Raw genomic sequence first — 15,953 nt, 5'->3', positions numbered from 1 at the left:
ATATATCTATATATATATCACTCTTAGGCAGGACTTTAAAAATGGCTGGCAGGTTCACTTTAAGGGAATAACAGTTGATAAAAATAAAAGTTCAACACAGCAACATAACAAGTAACTAAAATACTAGATAGTCATCCTGTAAAGCCATAAGAGTCAGTAATGATATATATTTGAGCATTGCTGCCTTGGGATATAGTTCAGCTATACTCACTGATAGTGATGGGCCGAACACACCTGAGTTCGGTTCGAGTTCGAACTTTAGAACATGGAAAAAGTTGGGACTCAAGTGCATGACCTTATCATTCTTATCACTGTGTGCCAGATTGTGAAGGTGCCAGAGACACTTTGCCCTATCACTTTGCCGCACCTCTGCATATGTCTAAATCCTCTCTTGTCATGTATCTTCTAAATGCAGCAAAAAAATGTTATACCCAGACATTGGAAACATCCACAACCACCTGAAAGAATGGCTTACCAATATCCAGGTAGTAGCAGTCAGCAGTCCATACCAGTCAGGAAACCATGACCCGCTTCCTTTTGACATGGACGCGTTGGCATTTGTTTAAGTTCTCTCCCACTTATGTGATCCTTACCTCATAACTCGTACTGCGTAATATTTCTTTTCTTATGTCATATCACAATCTCCCCATTTATTTAGACCCCACCCACTGCGGGGACTTCTCCAGTCACCCCATCAGCCTATGCTATTCCCCCTTTCTCATAGGAGCTAGTGGGGTCATCCCTGGGTATCACCCAGTTGGGGGCACTTTTTCGCTTTTCCCCCTTGTTTCTGCCCCTTTTTGAGGTCTTCTCCCCATCTTTCCCTCTCTTCAACCCTGTCCTTCTTGAGCTACCCTAACATCTTTAACGCTTTCCATTTTCTTCTGGTTCTTGTTTCCCTTCCTCTGACCACTAACATCCTGTATAGCCTCAAACACTAGATCGGCTTCCAGAGTGGCTCAGTGCAATAGTTACAGGGCATCCTTCCTCTCCATCCCTGATCTCCTATTCCCACAATATGTATACTATGCAGTATCTCAAATTGCTTTACCTGAAGATTACTTTACTGGATATTGTTCATAACTTTGTTTTTACTTTTTAAAAATGTATATATAAATTGTTGTGTACTGTTCTTAATCTCCTTCCTGAAAATATTTGACTATTTTCATTTTTTTAATCCTTCTGTGAATTTGTAGCTGTTTATTCTTTGTATCTTTGTATAATTTAAAAAAAAAAAATTACCTGTGGAGAAGCTGGGGTACAAAATTCCTATAATTTTCCACTATATGCACACTTACCTCCCGTGGGAACCCCACAGTACTCCTTGCACTCTTTCTCTGTGTAGAAGTGATTGCCGTTTCCTTTACATCCTCCATACAGGAAGGTAACACATTTGCCTTGAGCTGAGTTGAACGCCCAGCGGGATTCAGACAATCTGCATGGGCCTATGGTAATAGGTAACCTGCAAGCGGCTGCAATTAAGAAGAGAATATCAGCTCAGTTGTCAATTGTTTGTCATTTGCTCAAGAAAGAAAGAGGAAACGGCCTTAGCTTTACTCCATTTTGCATCACCTCAGCCCCATGAACAGCTAACATTGAAAAATGTTATGGGGACAGATCTCTAAACCCTGGCACAGTCTCTGAAATCTGACCTGCTTTTGTAAACTATACAACACAAATTCTCCTAAGGAAAGAGCTTTTAAGGGTCTGTGTCCATCGGCTTTTGTTCACTTCAAGAAGGCTTTGCATTGGCATACATGTCTATGAGAATGCAAAACCAGGTGAAATGCAGGTCAGAAGGAGGTCAACTGCAAGTCAAATGCACCTGTCAAAAAATTCTGAATGATCTCAGTGTTAAACTAAAGGCACTGACACAAGCCCGAAGCCCGTCAACTTAGACCCTTAAAGTTTTCTCCCTGTGTTTGCCATGGTCAGGTTGTAGTACAGGACATTTCAATGATAATGGAGTGGCTCCAGCAGCCCATACCAACCCTCAGTCCTGCACGTCTGGAGGCATTCCCGCTCAGTAAAGAAATTGTTAGGGTTTCCCAGGCAGCCACCATATTTAAACTTGTCACAGGCCATAGATGAAGTGTTGTAGAAATAGCGATCGTTGGATCCTAAACAAGGACCAGCAGCCGGAGGCATGTGGCAGGAACCTAATGAAAGAAAACAAGAGATTAGAAATCAGGGCCCTGCATCTTATGTGCAACTCCAGCCTAACTCTGTTAGTTTTTGAGAGAACTGGGAATTTCCATGTTTTTCTTTCTGTCTTTGGCTTCATTTTAGAGATTTCACCTCATTTCCTGTCCAACTGTCACCTGCATAGGAATTGAGGAAAGTTCTGAACAGTTTGGACACAGCAACAAAAGCCTATCAGAGGTCTAACCATGTTATACTAAAAGTGTTTTTATTGCTAAATATTTCCTTTCACTTCCTGTTGCTCTCACCCCTGAGGCAAAAATGTCCCCAAACCTACACTACACTATCTAGACTTAACCCCCCCCCAAAAAAAAAGGTTGGACCCTAACGTCATCCTGTAATCTTGCATAAAGATGTTGTAAAGGAATGGGTAGTGAAGGTAGTTTTTTCCTTTAAATATTGAGTGCTTTAGGATATTCTTTAGGGGGTTTTAATGAGCCCGACCTTTGGTATACTGGAATAAACTATAAGGTTTCAGCAGACACTTAGGGGGTCTTTTTATAAACAATTAGGTGGGCCCTTCCCCCTGCAAATATTTGTGAACGTTTATTTTGGGTGAATAATGCCAAAAACAAATGTTCTTAATATACTGTATTTTTCCCAGTTCGATTGTAGTGCTGCAATAATACATAATGACCACTAGATGGAGCTGAATAGTATATACTATACTGTATAGGATACAAGTTTTTTTTATGCTTCTCTGCGCCATCTAGTGGCCATAATGTATTATTACAACAGCACACTACATTAGAAAGGGGAAACGCCATCTAGTGACCATGATGTATTACTACAACACTACATTTGAACTGGGAAACTGCAAATTGTTTATACATAGACCACTTAATGTCTATTCACACTCCGTTTTCATGCAGCATTTTGTTGTATGAAGATGCAATGCAAATAGAAATCCCATTCTTTCTTATGTGGCTGGCTCACATCTATGCAATGCAGAAAGGGGAAGGTAAATTAGAAGGGTCCATTCACACCTACGCTTGTGCATTACCATGCATGCTGTTGTATGAAGATGCAATGCAAATAGAAATCCCATTCTTTCTTATGTGGCTGGCTCACATCTATGCAATGCAGAAAGGGGAAGGTAAATAAGAAGGGTCCATTCACACCTACGCTTGTGCATTACCATGCGTGCTGTATTAACACGGAACAGTGTGAATCCAGCCTTAGAAAACTTTACACAGTGCTGAAGCAGCAGTCAGCACTCCTGTTAAAATCTGTATTCAATGCTCTGGGACTGGAGCTGAAGAACACTTTTAAGAGGTTTCAAGAAAAACATTCAGAGCTTACTAAAAGTTTTGAAAACAATTACTGAACATTCAGAGTGGCGCTTACAAGCTGATGTGAACTGACACAGTTGTCGTTCAGCTAGTATGCCGATTGCATTGTCTGGTATGCTGATGTGTGCACACTCTGTTGACTGAATATGTTGCCAGGGTATATGAACTATAATATGGCAAAATATTTCAAAACTAAAAAATAGAAAAACCACAACAGATCACCTTTAAAACCTGAAAACATATTGATCTAAAAAGATGGCAGCCTAAGAGGGGCACCCACCAGCTTTGTTTTTGGTAAAAGGGGTGTTGTCCATGCCTCCGGAGCCCTCTTCCTCGGCCACTGAACGTGCAGCTCTCTGCTTACAAGAAAATATATAAGTTTACAAGATGAAACTGACAAAATAACCATAACTAGATGAAGATGAGCAATAATAGTGTTACATACCGCATGTGTCACCTCGATGTCCCCTGGAGTACATTCACCTGTGCAGAAACACAACATTTGGCCTTAAAGGGGATATATACTCATCGTTGTTTAGTTATACATGAAGAAGAGACTAACTTGATGTAAATAATCTTATCAGTGTGTGTTAGTGTTTTATAAACCTTCCTTCTATGTATACTTTATAATGATATACGTATGCGGTGGCAGCCATAGTTGCTCACAACGTACACAGGTACTGCTTTAGGCTTTGTAGTGCTGCAATGGATGTGCTTTACTACTCCTCCTTACAATGCAAATCTATGAGTGGGCTGACAATGTACTTGCTGATATCTTGTCTTAAAGGAGAACTATGAGGTAAGTGATTTTCACTCACCTCATAGTTCGAGCCGACATGTGACAATGAAACACGTCACACGTCGGCTCAATAGATCGGGAAGTGAGCAAACACATACCGCCGCTCGCTCACTTCTCGATCATGTCCCTGCAGAGAGCCGTGACTGTCACTCACGGCTCCCTGCAGGGATTCCCCCCTCTCCGATCCTCCAGCGCTGACTGGCGGAACGGACCGGGGAGGGGGCGGGTACAGCTGGCTCTGCCTCTAGATAGGCAGAGCCAGCTGTCAATAACGCAGCTGGGTGGATATCGACAGTATTGTTGGGATCCATCCCGGCTGCGGCGGTCTCAGCTATAGCTCGCAGTATACTGAGCTTTGGGTGACGGGAGGACGCTAGTTTATGTCCTCCCGTGACCCTTAGGAGAACTATGGGGAAAAACACCGACATCATAGTTCTCCTTTAATAGAGAATGAGTAATTGCAGAGTCATCAAGAGCTCCCCCTAGTGGGTAAGATACATATATCTACTTGTAATACAATTACAAAGATAGATAGATAGATAGATAGATAGATAGATAGATAGATAGATAGATAGATAGATAGATAGATAGATAGATAGATAGATAGATAGATATGGAGACAATCATGTGTCTATGTATAGCAGGAGACACTGCCAGATACCCCAGGATTTTTGGAAAACAAATGTTATTGTTTCTACATAGATACGTTCATCCATAGGCTCAGCCCAACAGCATTTGACATACAGTACATGCTTGCTCTCCCACTTCCCTGCCTGCATGACCTATCTTTTTTCCATTTAAATTGTTATTGAATATTTGCAAACATACATAGACAGCAATGTAGGAACAACAACAATATATAAAAGAAAAGCAATATTATGTCAGTTATAAGCCTGCATGACATTCTATACCTTCTATACCAACCAATCAAGTTCAGCTCTATTTTTTTCTACTTTAGAAATCACACATCTGATTGGCTGCTTTGGGTAACACAACATTCAGCTTCATATAACATTAATATACAGTGTATATTAAACTAAAGAAAGACATCCTTCGTAATGCTACTAGAAAGAGAAGATTGCTTTATCTACACCAGATGCACGCATCCCGTATGTAATGAATCCAAGAGGGGTCCTTCAATCCATATTTGGGGTATCCAGATTATTAGCAGTTACTATTACTGATGTCATAATCATCTATTGGAGTTAGTGGCAAGCATATTTTTGAGTTTCCCAGGAGGAAACACTTGAGGCCACAAAGTGAGGTAGTTTTCAGCTCTACATCTGAAGTGCAGCATCTGCAGATCACCCCTCCATTTGGGGGGGTCAGAAAGACTTTAAAGTACAATATATTACAGTGTCTTTTCGGGTTCCGTACAGGAGATGTCCTGCCTATGTTTCCTCCTATGAAACACCAGGTCATACTTTCTCAAGTATTACAATGACAGGCCCAGCAAGTCTGATCTTTGCATTCTGCTCTGTACTCTGAGCACAGATACCTAGGCCTTTTTTGTAATCATATGTTAAACACGGCAGCACAGGAATGCATATGAAAACATTATTAGGCTGTACCTTTGTTTTGAAGGAGGAAGATGGAGTCCTCTGCAATTCCTTGCTCCATAGCAAACTGTTTGAAGTCTTCAATCAGATCTTGCCTCAGCTCAGTGGTGCGTCCTAAAGTGAAGAACAACCTACACGTTTTAAAAAATACCCTGCTTGTGGACTGTATTTTATTTATGGATTTACTGCCAAGAGATCCTGCAGCCCTTTCTAGAGTTCATAGAACTATTGATATCAGTCCCTATCCCTGGGGAATGGAGAAGATATAGGGTTACCACACGCAATGCAATCAAGGATGTAACATTGGAGACATGCAATGGGGGTGATAACAATCAACTGCAATATTGGAAGCAATAATTGTATGCATACAGGTTTCCAACATGGTAGAAAATGGAGCAGACACTTCTTCAAGTACTTATCACTAATGTAGCAGAGTATATATGGTGGGATGGTCTCTGTGAGAGCTTCCATTCTTGACAAAAGATCTGCTAGCCATACACACATATTGCACATTTCATTGAGTGGAAGACAGGTAACCTAGCAATATGTTTTTGGATTTTGGGAGGAGACTTATTGGGAGAACATAACGTACATACAGAACCCCTGGAGAGAATTAAAGCAAGGACCCTGGCCCTGTATAGTTCATGTGACATCTGTAGGCCTGTGCTTAGTGGCTTTTACATTTCTCAATAGATTAGGCCCATTCTCTATTATCATACTCACCGTACAGCTTAACTGTAGTGGTGATCTCGCCCCTCTTTGTCTTACGCATCAGCATTGTTGCATATTCATTGTAATTGGTGAACACAACATAGTTTTGGATCTGTGCACTCCATTCTGTAAGAACAAAAGAAAAATCCATAAACTATTAACAGGAAACCTGACAGATTCCAGCCACTAAGACACTTCAAGTTGAGCCTGCTGGGTGGCCGTTGAAGAGCCAAAAAATGCCAGTCTCTGGTTCAATGAGAACTGGGAAGATTAGGCTTAGACCAGGTTCTGGATATTCATTATTATCATTAGGTAAGTAAGGTGTAGCCTTACTTATGAAAAATATCTGCCTTGGTAAACTTTAAATCACCTAAACCCTGACAGTTGTTTCATTGTCATTTGTCTGACATCACACAATGTCGTCCAGCTCCTAAAGTTGGCCATACACTGTGCGAATTTCCACTGGTTCTCGACTAACCAGCCAAAATTTTCACAGTGGGTGCCTCTGTAGCCTCCCGCCTGGCTGGTTGGAAACTTTTAGGGTGAACAGTGACGGCAGCCAATTGGCTGCCATCAATGTTCAGGTTTTATGGGACTGGCAAGCCCACCACTGTCAGAATACAATAACCCAGCAGGAGATTCACTGTTTAGGGCTGATAGAGAAATCTGTTATACATTTTTCATTCAGCCTGCAGGTCGAACAAAAAAATATAACAATGTATGCAGGGCCGGATTTCCCACAAGGCCAACCGAAGCCCAGCCTTGGGGCAGAAGGGAGTAGAGGGGATGCAGGAGTGTGGAATTCCTATCTCCCAACAACTGGGACATGCAGTTCCGCCCACCGGGAGGGTATTTTGTTTCTACATTTAGCCCTGCTTTGGGCAAGCAGAGCGAAACGCTTTTGTGCAAGTGATCCCGGAAATGTCGCCGAGATCACTTGTATGCAGCATGCGGGGGAGAAAAAATAAGATAGATAAACATTTTAAAATTTAAAAACAATTTAAAAAATTTAAAAAAGTGATAAAAAAAGTTTTACAAAAATTAAGAAAAATAATTTAACACCAACCCTTAGGCGAGGAGGGGGGCAAATTGAGGAACCTGCCCTTGGGGCAGCAGAGAGAGTAAATCCAGCTCTGAGTGCATGGTCAGCTTTAGAGTGCATACTAGTATCCAATAGTTGTTTATGTTCCTCTTAACTGTGTCATTTGACACTGTTATACACACCCAGGAGCTGGGAAACAGTGCAGGATGTAAAGTAGTTGAAAAGGAAGCAGCTATCCCACTTTGGCTGAACTTTTACCTGTGACATTTAAACTGAAGAGTCAGACTCTACCAGCCAAGGGAAGGTAAAATATAAATATTTCTGTGCAATTTTAATCTTTTAAGGCTCAGTATTAAGATTTGAATTAGATCAGCTGTGACTGGTTCTGCTTAAGAACTTTTTGGCATCTTTTGAAACACTTTATGAAAGAATAAGATAAACCTACTTGCGTTGTAGTAATTAAACTTTCCAGGGACATCTGTCTTCTGGTAGGCACCCGTAACTTGTGTGCATGTTCCATGTCTGCAAGAAGTATGAGATGATCAATAAGTACCTAGATATATTGTTATTGTTTAATATTTATCTCTGCAGTTTGCTATTTTGCCACTAGATGGTAGTGTTGTACAATGTACAGCATTTCTTTGCAGTTGGAACTGCTATTTTAAGAAGACTGGAAGCCATACTCATAGCAGCCAGTTACATTTGAGCTTTCATATCTCAATCTGAAGTAGAAAGACAATATTTGGAATCTGTTTTCTATGAAAAAACATCATTTTCTTTTTTACAGTTTTCATTACTCATCTATGGAGGAAATATACAGTTAAGAGCAGTACATAATACAGGGAAGTAAAATTAAAAAGCTGCACTTATTTTATAATATAAAAATGAAAACTGTCCTGTTTTTAGTAAATTTGCACAAAGTAATGTAAGTTTTCACCTTATCCTTGTGTTGACAATTTGGACCTCATCATCTGTTTGCCCTTCGCTGAGCTCCAGAGTCCCCATGTCATACTTGTTTTTGTACTTCTTCAGCCACGAACATGTCGAGCCAATGGCGATGTCATACCATTTGCCATATATCTTAACAAGGTAAACAGAAACAGAAAAAAGAGATGCTAAATAGTGAGCCCCATAATTCCTGTATCTTTTACAACATTGGTCACACGAAGGGGCATTGATTTCACCCACTTGGGTAAGTTTCCACACTGTTCAGCACTGGAGCTTACCCAGGGTGGAGTCCTGCAGCAGGGAGGAGGCAAGGGTGCTGCGATAGGTGAATATACATGAATGGGGTGGGTTATCAGGGGCTACTGTTACTTTGTCCTAAATGGGAATGTGACAGTGTATTTTTACATCTGTATCCTTAAAATATAACTGTGCTGAAAGTATATGGACATTGTTGTTACTCCTTCAATAATGTTATTGTACTGGCTGCCATAGCAGTCCAGTTGCTTTAGTACTTTTTCTCTGACCACGTATGCAGTATAGGAGCTTTCCCTTTTTTTGTGACTTTGTTTGCTGCATGCTTGTTTTTGGTCAGAGATCCACACGGTATTCAAGCCAGACACAGCCAAGAACGTTAAAGCATTTTCAGAGGGAGGTTGTCAATGACAGTCTACATATTTACATAAGTATAAGCCAAAACTTTTTTCACAGTTTTGGGTAGAGTGAGGGATGGTTAGGACCCCGTCAGTTTGTTTTTTCTACATTTTCCCTATACTGCCTGGGAGATTGCCCTTTACCTCCTGTCTCAAAAACACAGCAAGAAGCAAGAGGATATCTGCTTTTACACAGTTATGGTCAAAACCCCATTAGAAGATTAACCTGCATCTCCTGTTCCTGTGAAACCTACAAAAGTTAGGATTTCTCATTATTTTTCTGCACCAAAGAAAATGGTCATCATGAAAATTAGGGAAGCCGAATCTCCGCATTGTGAGCACAGACAACAAAACAAGAAAGTGACGGAGGTTCTAACCCTTCTACAACTCAAAAAAATGATGGCTTTTCATACTTGTTAAAACCCTCATCCTTAAAATGCTGGACCCGCCGTACTGGTCAACTGCTACTAGCCTCGAATCCAGATGTGATGTTAAAATAGGCAGTCTGTACATTGTATATTTTTAGTTATCTGTGACTTTGTAGGAACCAGACGTCTCTCTTTGTCTTTTGTTTTGGTTTTTGTATTGTATATTGAAAATCTTTCATAAAAATTAACTGATTATAAAAAAATTAGGTAGTCAATCTGAAAATGAAATAAAGAACATTTCATCCAATGCATTACCTGTGTCAGGGTCTGACACTTAGAATTAAGTTCTGAAAAGGGCTGTAATGTCTCTCTCTATAATTTTAGTCGCCTGTTACTTATCATTTGGAAACAGATTGATACATCATATAAATTTGAAATTTAAGCAGAACAGAAAAGCCGCAGCACTTATTTACAACATTTTTCTCCTCCAGCAGAAACATATTTAACAATAAAATCATTCTTTACTAATTGTGGGAAGGAACACAGAAGGATAAAAAATTAATTGTGAAGCTTTGGTAGCGGTGAATAGTAAAATGGAGTGCTTTTGTGGAGAATCAAGAGATTTTACACAAATTTTTTCATTTTAGCTAAATGCATTGGAATCAAGCGGAGACCAAATTAAGGTGATTCTTGCTTGTTTGTGCAATGGGCTTTATCCTGGGATTTTTCTTGTACCACTCTCATTATCTCTCAGTGAGCTATATTGAGAGTTTCACTTTGGTAAACCGAATCCAAAAGCAATATCAGTAAATTCCTGGCTGAATTATTATGCTGAAATCACTCTGTGCATCCCTAATGATTAAAATGCAATTAGTGGGACTGGTGGAAGAACGTAAACTGTTGTTATCATCCATTTTCTACATTAACAGGAACACAATTAAGTGAAGTCAGAAAGTTACCCTGGTGACATCAAAGTTCTCCTGGGGTGTGATGGAGACCTCCGTCTCAACAGGGCTGCCAGTTACTAGTGCCAGGAGGGCAGACAGGAAAAGTAGGTATGTCTTCATGTTCTTTGTCTGAATCCCTCTCCTCCAGAAGTAAACTGTACTGCTCACCAGATCCTCAAAGATTAATGTCCGAGAACCCTGAGTACAAAGACCTGTGCCCAGTGCCCAGCATTTCATCATCGATTTCCACCAATGGCAAGCAGACTAAATATTGATCCACCTTTAGAAAAGAAGAAAAAAGGAGGCCCAACTTTGCTCCTCCTATCCCGACAGAACAGGTTTCAGTAAATACTATGAGGGCTGATGAGGATGTTGGTCACTTTGTAGACAGAAAATCAATAATTTATTTTATGTTACTTTTTTAACTTGCAGCAGTTGAGTCTATGACAAGTTCCTTTCATTAAAGCCGTATCTGGTATGGGTGGATATAAATATTCCTTTAATGGAGTGTTGATGAGTGCAGAACCAGCATTGAAATCTATGCTGGACTAGATTTAAAAAGCGGTTCTTTTGTTAAAAGGATGAATCTCCTTCAACCCTTTCCTACACTATTAAAAACTCAAAAATGCTTTGGGTTTGTAAATGATTAAAGGCAAGCTAAAGTTGCCTCTCAAACAGTATTATATCATATTTTGTTCTTTTAATGTGAGAATATAGAACAGTAAGCCATGTGTGTTAGAGAATTTAGCTTTCCACCATTATATCTCCTTCATATTACAACCTAATTCCACCCATTTTAAGCCAAATTTGTATTGCATTTTCTAATTCCATTGGGGAGATTTCCCCCAGCTTTCTTGTTTGGTGAATGGGACCGGATAGAATCATAGAAGTTTTATCCCATCCCATTCTACTCAAAAGTTTATCTTGTTTCTTACACTTTAGTTGGCTTTGGAGGAGGATGTTTAGTAATTTGATTTTATGGTGTCTAAACAGACAAGGTAGAACAATTATCGTATTTAGGGATTATGGGATTATGTTCATTATAGTATTTTTTTTTTTAAACTTCTGTCTATATGTTCAGTAGGCAGTGACCTATTTTCCAGTTAACATGACCTCTGATCTCTGTGTTTACCTTCCTGCAATGATTAACTAATGAAAAACAAACTCATGTCAAAGAGCAAATATCAAAGCTTGTCTCTTTCTGACTAAATTCATACAGAACGTTTGTAGATTAGGTGCAACCCTCTATCGGCTAACTTGAGTTAGTAAACTTGCAAGCTTTCAGTACCTATTAGGTAGATTCCCCAATCACTCAATTACAAAAACTAGAGGCCACCACCTAAAATTGGCGGGGAAAAAATCCAGCACAAGGGACGAAGGGGGTTCTTCACAGTTAGAGCGGTTAGGGTCGGGAACTCGCTGACACAGGCAGTGATTTCAGCAAAGAATGTGGAATCATTCAGGAAGCTTTTGGACGATTTCCTGAGAGACCGTAATATACAGGGGTACAGGTATTAACGAGATGATACATGGACCTCTACATACTCACACATGAGCAATAGGTTGGACTTGATGGACTTATGTCTTTATTCAACCTCAAATACTATGTAACTATGAAACTATGCTTGAGTAAGGAACCTAACAAACCCTGAAAGCTTGCATCTTTAATAACTCAAGTTGGCTAATAAAGGGTTTCACTCAAACTCAAAACATTCCTAATTGATGGATAGCAGGGTACAAGCAGGTTAAGACTTGAGTATTAATTAAAACAAAAAACTATTGTTTGAGGAGCAGAGTTGCCATACCAAAAATTTATTTTTATGGAGCTCAAAAGACAGCATCAGAGATTGTACAATGTTTGTACTGCTTGTTGTAAACACTAACTGTGTTAGTTCAATATTAGGAATTTGAGTAAAATAGCGTTTTGGATAGAGTGAGAGAGGGTTAGAAGTTAGAACCCTTGTGAGGGTTTTGTTGTTGGATGCTGATTTGTTTGGGAGATTGTGCCTCACTAAATCCAAAGTTTTACTGTACACTTGTTAGGTTTACAGGTCCTCCAAGCGGGACAGTGGGAATTTTTCTCGAAGTAGCTACCTGGTGTGGCTCTGGGACATGGAGTGAATCTTTCCAACAGCAACAGCATGGCATAGTTTGGCAACTGTGGCACCCAGGACTCTCAGCCAGAGGGGCTGAGAGGGTCCAGAGTGTAAAACATTTCATAAAGAAGAACCTGGCTTTTCAGATTCTTCCACATTTTCCTAATTGCAGCTGGGATCTCCAGTCCTGGAGCCAGGTCTTGCCAACAACCAGTCTGGGCTGATCAGGTGGCTGAGAGCAGCCAGACCAGAACTCCGTGTGGGTGTCCTTACTCATACGCTGACAGGGTGGATCCCGTCTGCGTCCAAGCAGGGACACCGGCACAAACGTACAGGGCGGGTGAGCGTAGGGCGGCGTACTCCCATAGAGAATGACAGGCTGCTGCGTACAAATCACACGCAGCACCTGACCTTCCCAGGAGCGGCCCGATGTGGCCGTGCACGCAGCTCGGATCTTTACGGGCCGGTCGTTACCCGTGTGAATGAGGGCTAGAGGTACGCAAGAGCTCAAGGCATCCCAGTTTGAATTGGGGTCCCCCCTTCACCTCAGAGTCCCCCCTTCAATTCAGAGTCCTACGTAACGCACAGCACAGATGCAAAGGGCGGGAGGCAGAACTGTTCTGGACAGAGATGGACTCCTGATACAGAGTTCTCTTCTGAATGCTGGGTTGGCTCTGAATGCCTTCATATCTGCACTATGGAAATGCATGCTGCTGTGTGAAAGTGCAGGACAAACTGTGTGCACCTCTGATAAACCCAGATCGTACCTCAGTAGAGAATGGTTGATCAATGTACATGGAACAATCTTTTTTGACATTCTGATCTCACCATTGATTGAAAACAATAGGCTCTCTACAGCAGCATTTCCCAACCTTTTTTCAGGCAGGTCACCCTTTAAAAGTATTCACAATTTGAGGGGGGCGCATGCGCGCTCAGAGCTAGGACGGACGCGTTTTAGTTCGGCTCCGTACCTGCCGGGTCCCGAATAGCCTCTACAGCCTCCCAGACTGACGCAAATTTATCTCCTACTCACCGGGCGGCATCTTCTACACATCGCGAATCGACACCATGTCCCGCCCGGGCACCAAAACGAAGCAGAAGCCGCAAAACCCTAAAGAAACTCTGGCCGGTACGGCCGCCAAAATGGCGCCTTCAGGCCTGCGCGCCTCTCCTTTCACTCGAGCGGCCTCTTATAAAAAAAAAAAAGACTTCACAATTTTGAGACACTCCAGTCTAAAATGAAAACAAATGTAAATGTAAAAAAATGATGCATGGTCCCTCCAAAATCCATACCAGATTTTAAGGGGGAACTCAATTCAAAAACACAAAATAAGTGGGGTCCCCCTTCACATTAGAAGCCCTTCTCATCAAAGCCCCCACTTTTCACATCAGAGTCCCCCTTCACATCAAAAGCCTCCTCCTTTCATATCAGACTCCTCTGATATGAAAGGCCTGCGAGCTGTATCCAGCGAGTGGTAGGTTATGCAAAATGTCTTAAACAGGAAGGGGTGGGGCAAATTTAGATTAGTGTTGCCTGAATGTAGTCTTGCTTAGGGCAGCAGAAAACCAAAACACACCACTGCCTAAACCAGTGAAGCAGACAGGACTGGACTGGCCATCAGGCATACCGGGCAATGGCCTAGTGGGCTGAGGCAAGCCAGGCCGGCTGGGCCGCACAGAATCAGGCTGGCTTTGTACAGGAGGTGAAGGAGAAGCAGCGGGCAGATCTGGGCTGTCCACAGCATGCAATCTGACAGTGGGATTTCCCAGAGGCAGGCTCGGGGGCTATAATGTGTCCTGCTGGTACTGATGGCACTTCGGGCTACAGGTAAGAAGAGCAGCACACGTGTGCAGGGAAAGAGACCCTGCACAGCCCACCTGAGACCCCGCACAGCCCACCATAGACACCCACATAGCCCAACATATACCCAGTGCAGCTCACCTGAGACTCCGCAGAGCTCACCTGAGATGCTGGCAGAAGTGATACAGCATGTGCCTGTTACTATTTAAACAGGTGCTTGCTGTATCCAGCTTCTGACAAGATAAGGAAAATGCACAGCAGGCTTTCCCACTACACTAAAAACGCAACTTGTTAGTAGCTGAATACAGCGCTCGCACTGTATCCAGCGACTGACAGATTACTTAAAATGTCTTAAGCAGGAAGGAGTGGGGCAAATTTAGATTAGAGGGGGTGCCCAAGTTTAGTCTTGCCTAGGGCAGCACAAAACCAGAATACACCACTGATGTCTTGTGTCGAGTTTATAACCTTACACATTTTTGTGTTGTCAGCAAACACTGAAACAAGGCTATTAATACCAACCTCCGTATCGTTAAATCCCTCCCTCTTAAATTTTTTTAAATGCCATTTTTTTTCTCATTGATATGTTGTTTTACTGTTGAATTCAACCACATAGGTTTAACTTTTGATCTTTTATATTTGTTACCCAAAGGTATGCACTGGCACATGCCATTGTTTATTATGTCCTTAAAACATTCCCACTTGTCCTCAATCATGTTTGTTATAAATATGTGGTCCTTGTTGGTACCATACAGTAAAGAGCACAGCTTATTGAAATTTGCATTTTTGAAATTCAGAGTTAATAACAATATGCCTCTTTTCTATAAATTACCACAAATGTAATCACTCTGTTTTCACTATTGCCCAAGTAATCCCTAATTTCTATGTCTGCAGCAAGCTCCTTGTTGTTTGAAATTGTTAGCTCTAACATAGGTTTTTTAGTTTAGGTGGGGACTTCCACTATTTGATCTATGAAATTGTACCGTAATAAGAAACGACAAGCCTTTGTTGAGTGTGCTGTTCCATTTGCCCAATGAATGTTGAGATAATTGAAGTCTCCCATAATAATAATAATATTGCTAATTTTCCCAGCCATTTTAATGTGTGAGAAGAGCTGAGTCTCCTCTTCTTCATTTATGTTTGGAAGTCTATTGCATACACCCATAATCAGTCTACAATTCGTGTCAGTCTTATATAGCTCCAGCTATAAAGACTCTGCACCGTCACAACTCTCATTAGTTTTTATGGTTAATAGATGGAGAGAGAAAGAGACTTTCTTATTTGTTGGTGATATCGCAGTGCCATCCACTAGTCATGGTAGCACCCACCGCCAAGGGATTTATTGGTCAGCAGTGCAATGTGACACGTGCAATATTTCAGTTCACCACCAGATTTCTTCTGCTGAACAAGAAGAATGGGGGATTTCTCTGAGAAAAGCACATTCAGAAATCAAACCTGGAAGAGATTTTAACTACTCCCACTCCCTTAAGAGCGACTGTCCCTGTCAGTGACACAACGTCTGTCAGTGAGTGAGCTGCTTT

The 15,953-nt window shown here is 41.3% G+C and overlaps 1 protein-coding gene across 1 annotated transcript in view; it reads right to left on the bottom strand.

Annotated features, from left to right (window-relative positions):
* Positions 1-10,755, bottom strand: part of AMBP (alpha-1-microglobulin/bikunin precursor) — an 11,335-nt gene extending 580 nt beyond the window's left edge. Inside the window, exons 1-9 of the mRNA XM_018556743.1 lie at positions 10,531-10,755; positions 8,543-8,685; positions 8,051-8,127; positions 6,576-6,689; positions 5,865-5,966; positions 3,940-3,977; positions 3,775-3,850; positions 1,992-2,159; positions 1,299-1,472 (exon numbers count right to left, since the gene is read on the bottom strand). Of these exons, the coding sequence (XP_018412245.1) occupies positions 1,299-1,472; positions 1,992-2,159; positions 3,775-3,850; positions 3,940-3,977; positions 5,865-5,966; positions 6,576-6,689; positions 8,051-8,127; positions 8,543-8,685; positions 10,531-10,755 (1,117 nt within the window). The remainder of the gene's footprint in view (positions 1-1,298; positions 1,473-1,991; positions 2,160-3,774; positions 3,851-3,939; positions 3,978-5,864; positions 5,967-6,575; positions 6,690-8,050; positions 8,128-8,542; positions 8,686-10,530) is intronic.
* Between the last annotated feature and the right edge of the window lie 5,198 nt (positions 10,756-15,953).

This window comes from Nanorana parkeri, unplaced genomic scaffold, assembly GCF_000935625.1.
Source record: "Nanorana parkeri isolate BGI_ZX_2015 unplaced genomic scaffold, ASM93562v1 scaffold251, whole genome shotgun sequence".
In the NCBI taxonomy this organism is placed as follows: Eukaryota; Metazoa; Chordata; class Amphibia; order Anura; family Dicroglossidae; genus Nanorana; species Nanorana parkeri.
The sequence above is the reverse complement of the archived record's forward strand: the minus strand, read 5'-3'. Positions and strand labels throughout refer to the sequence as shown.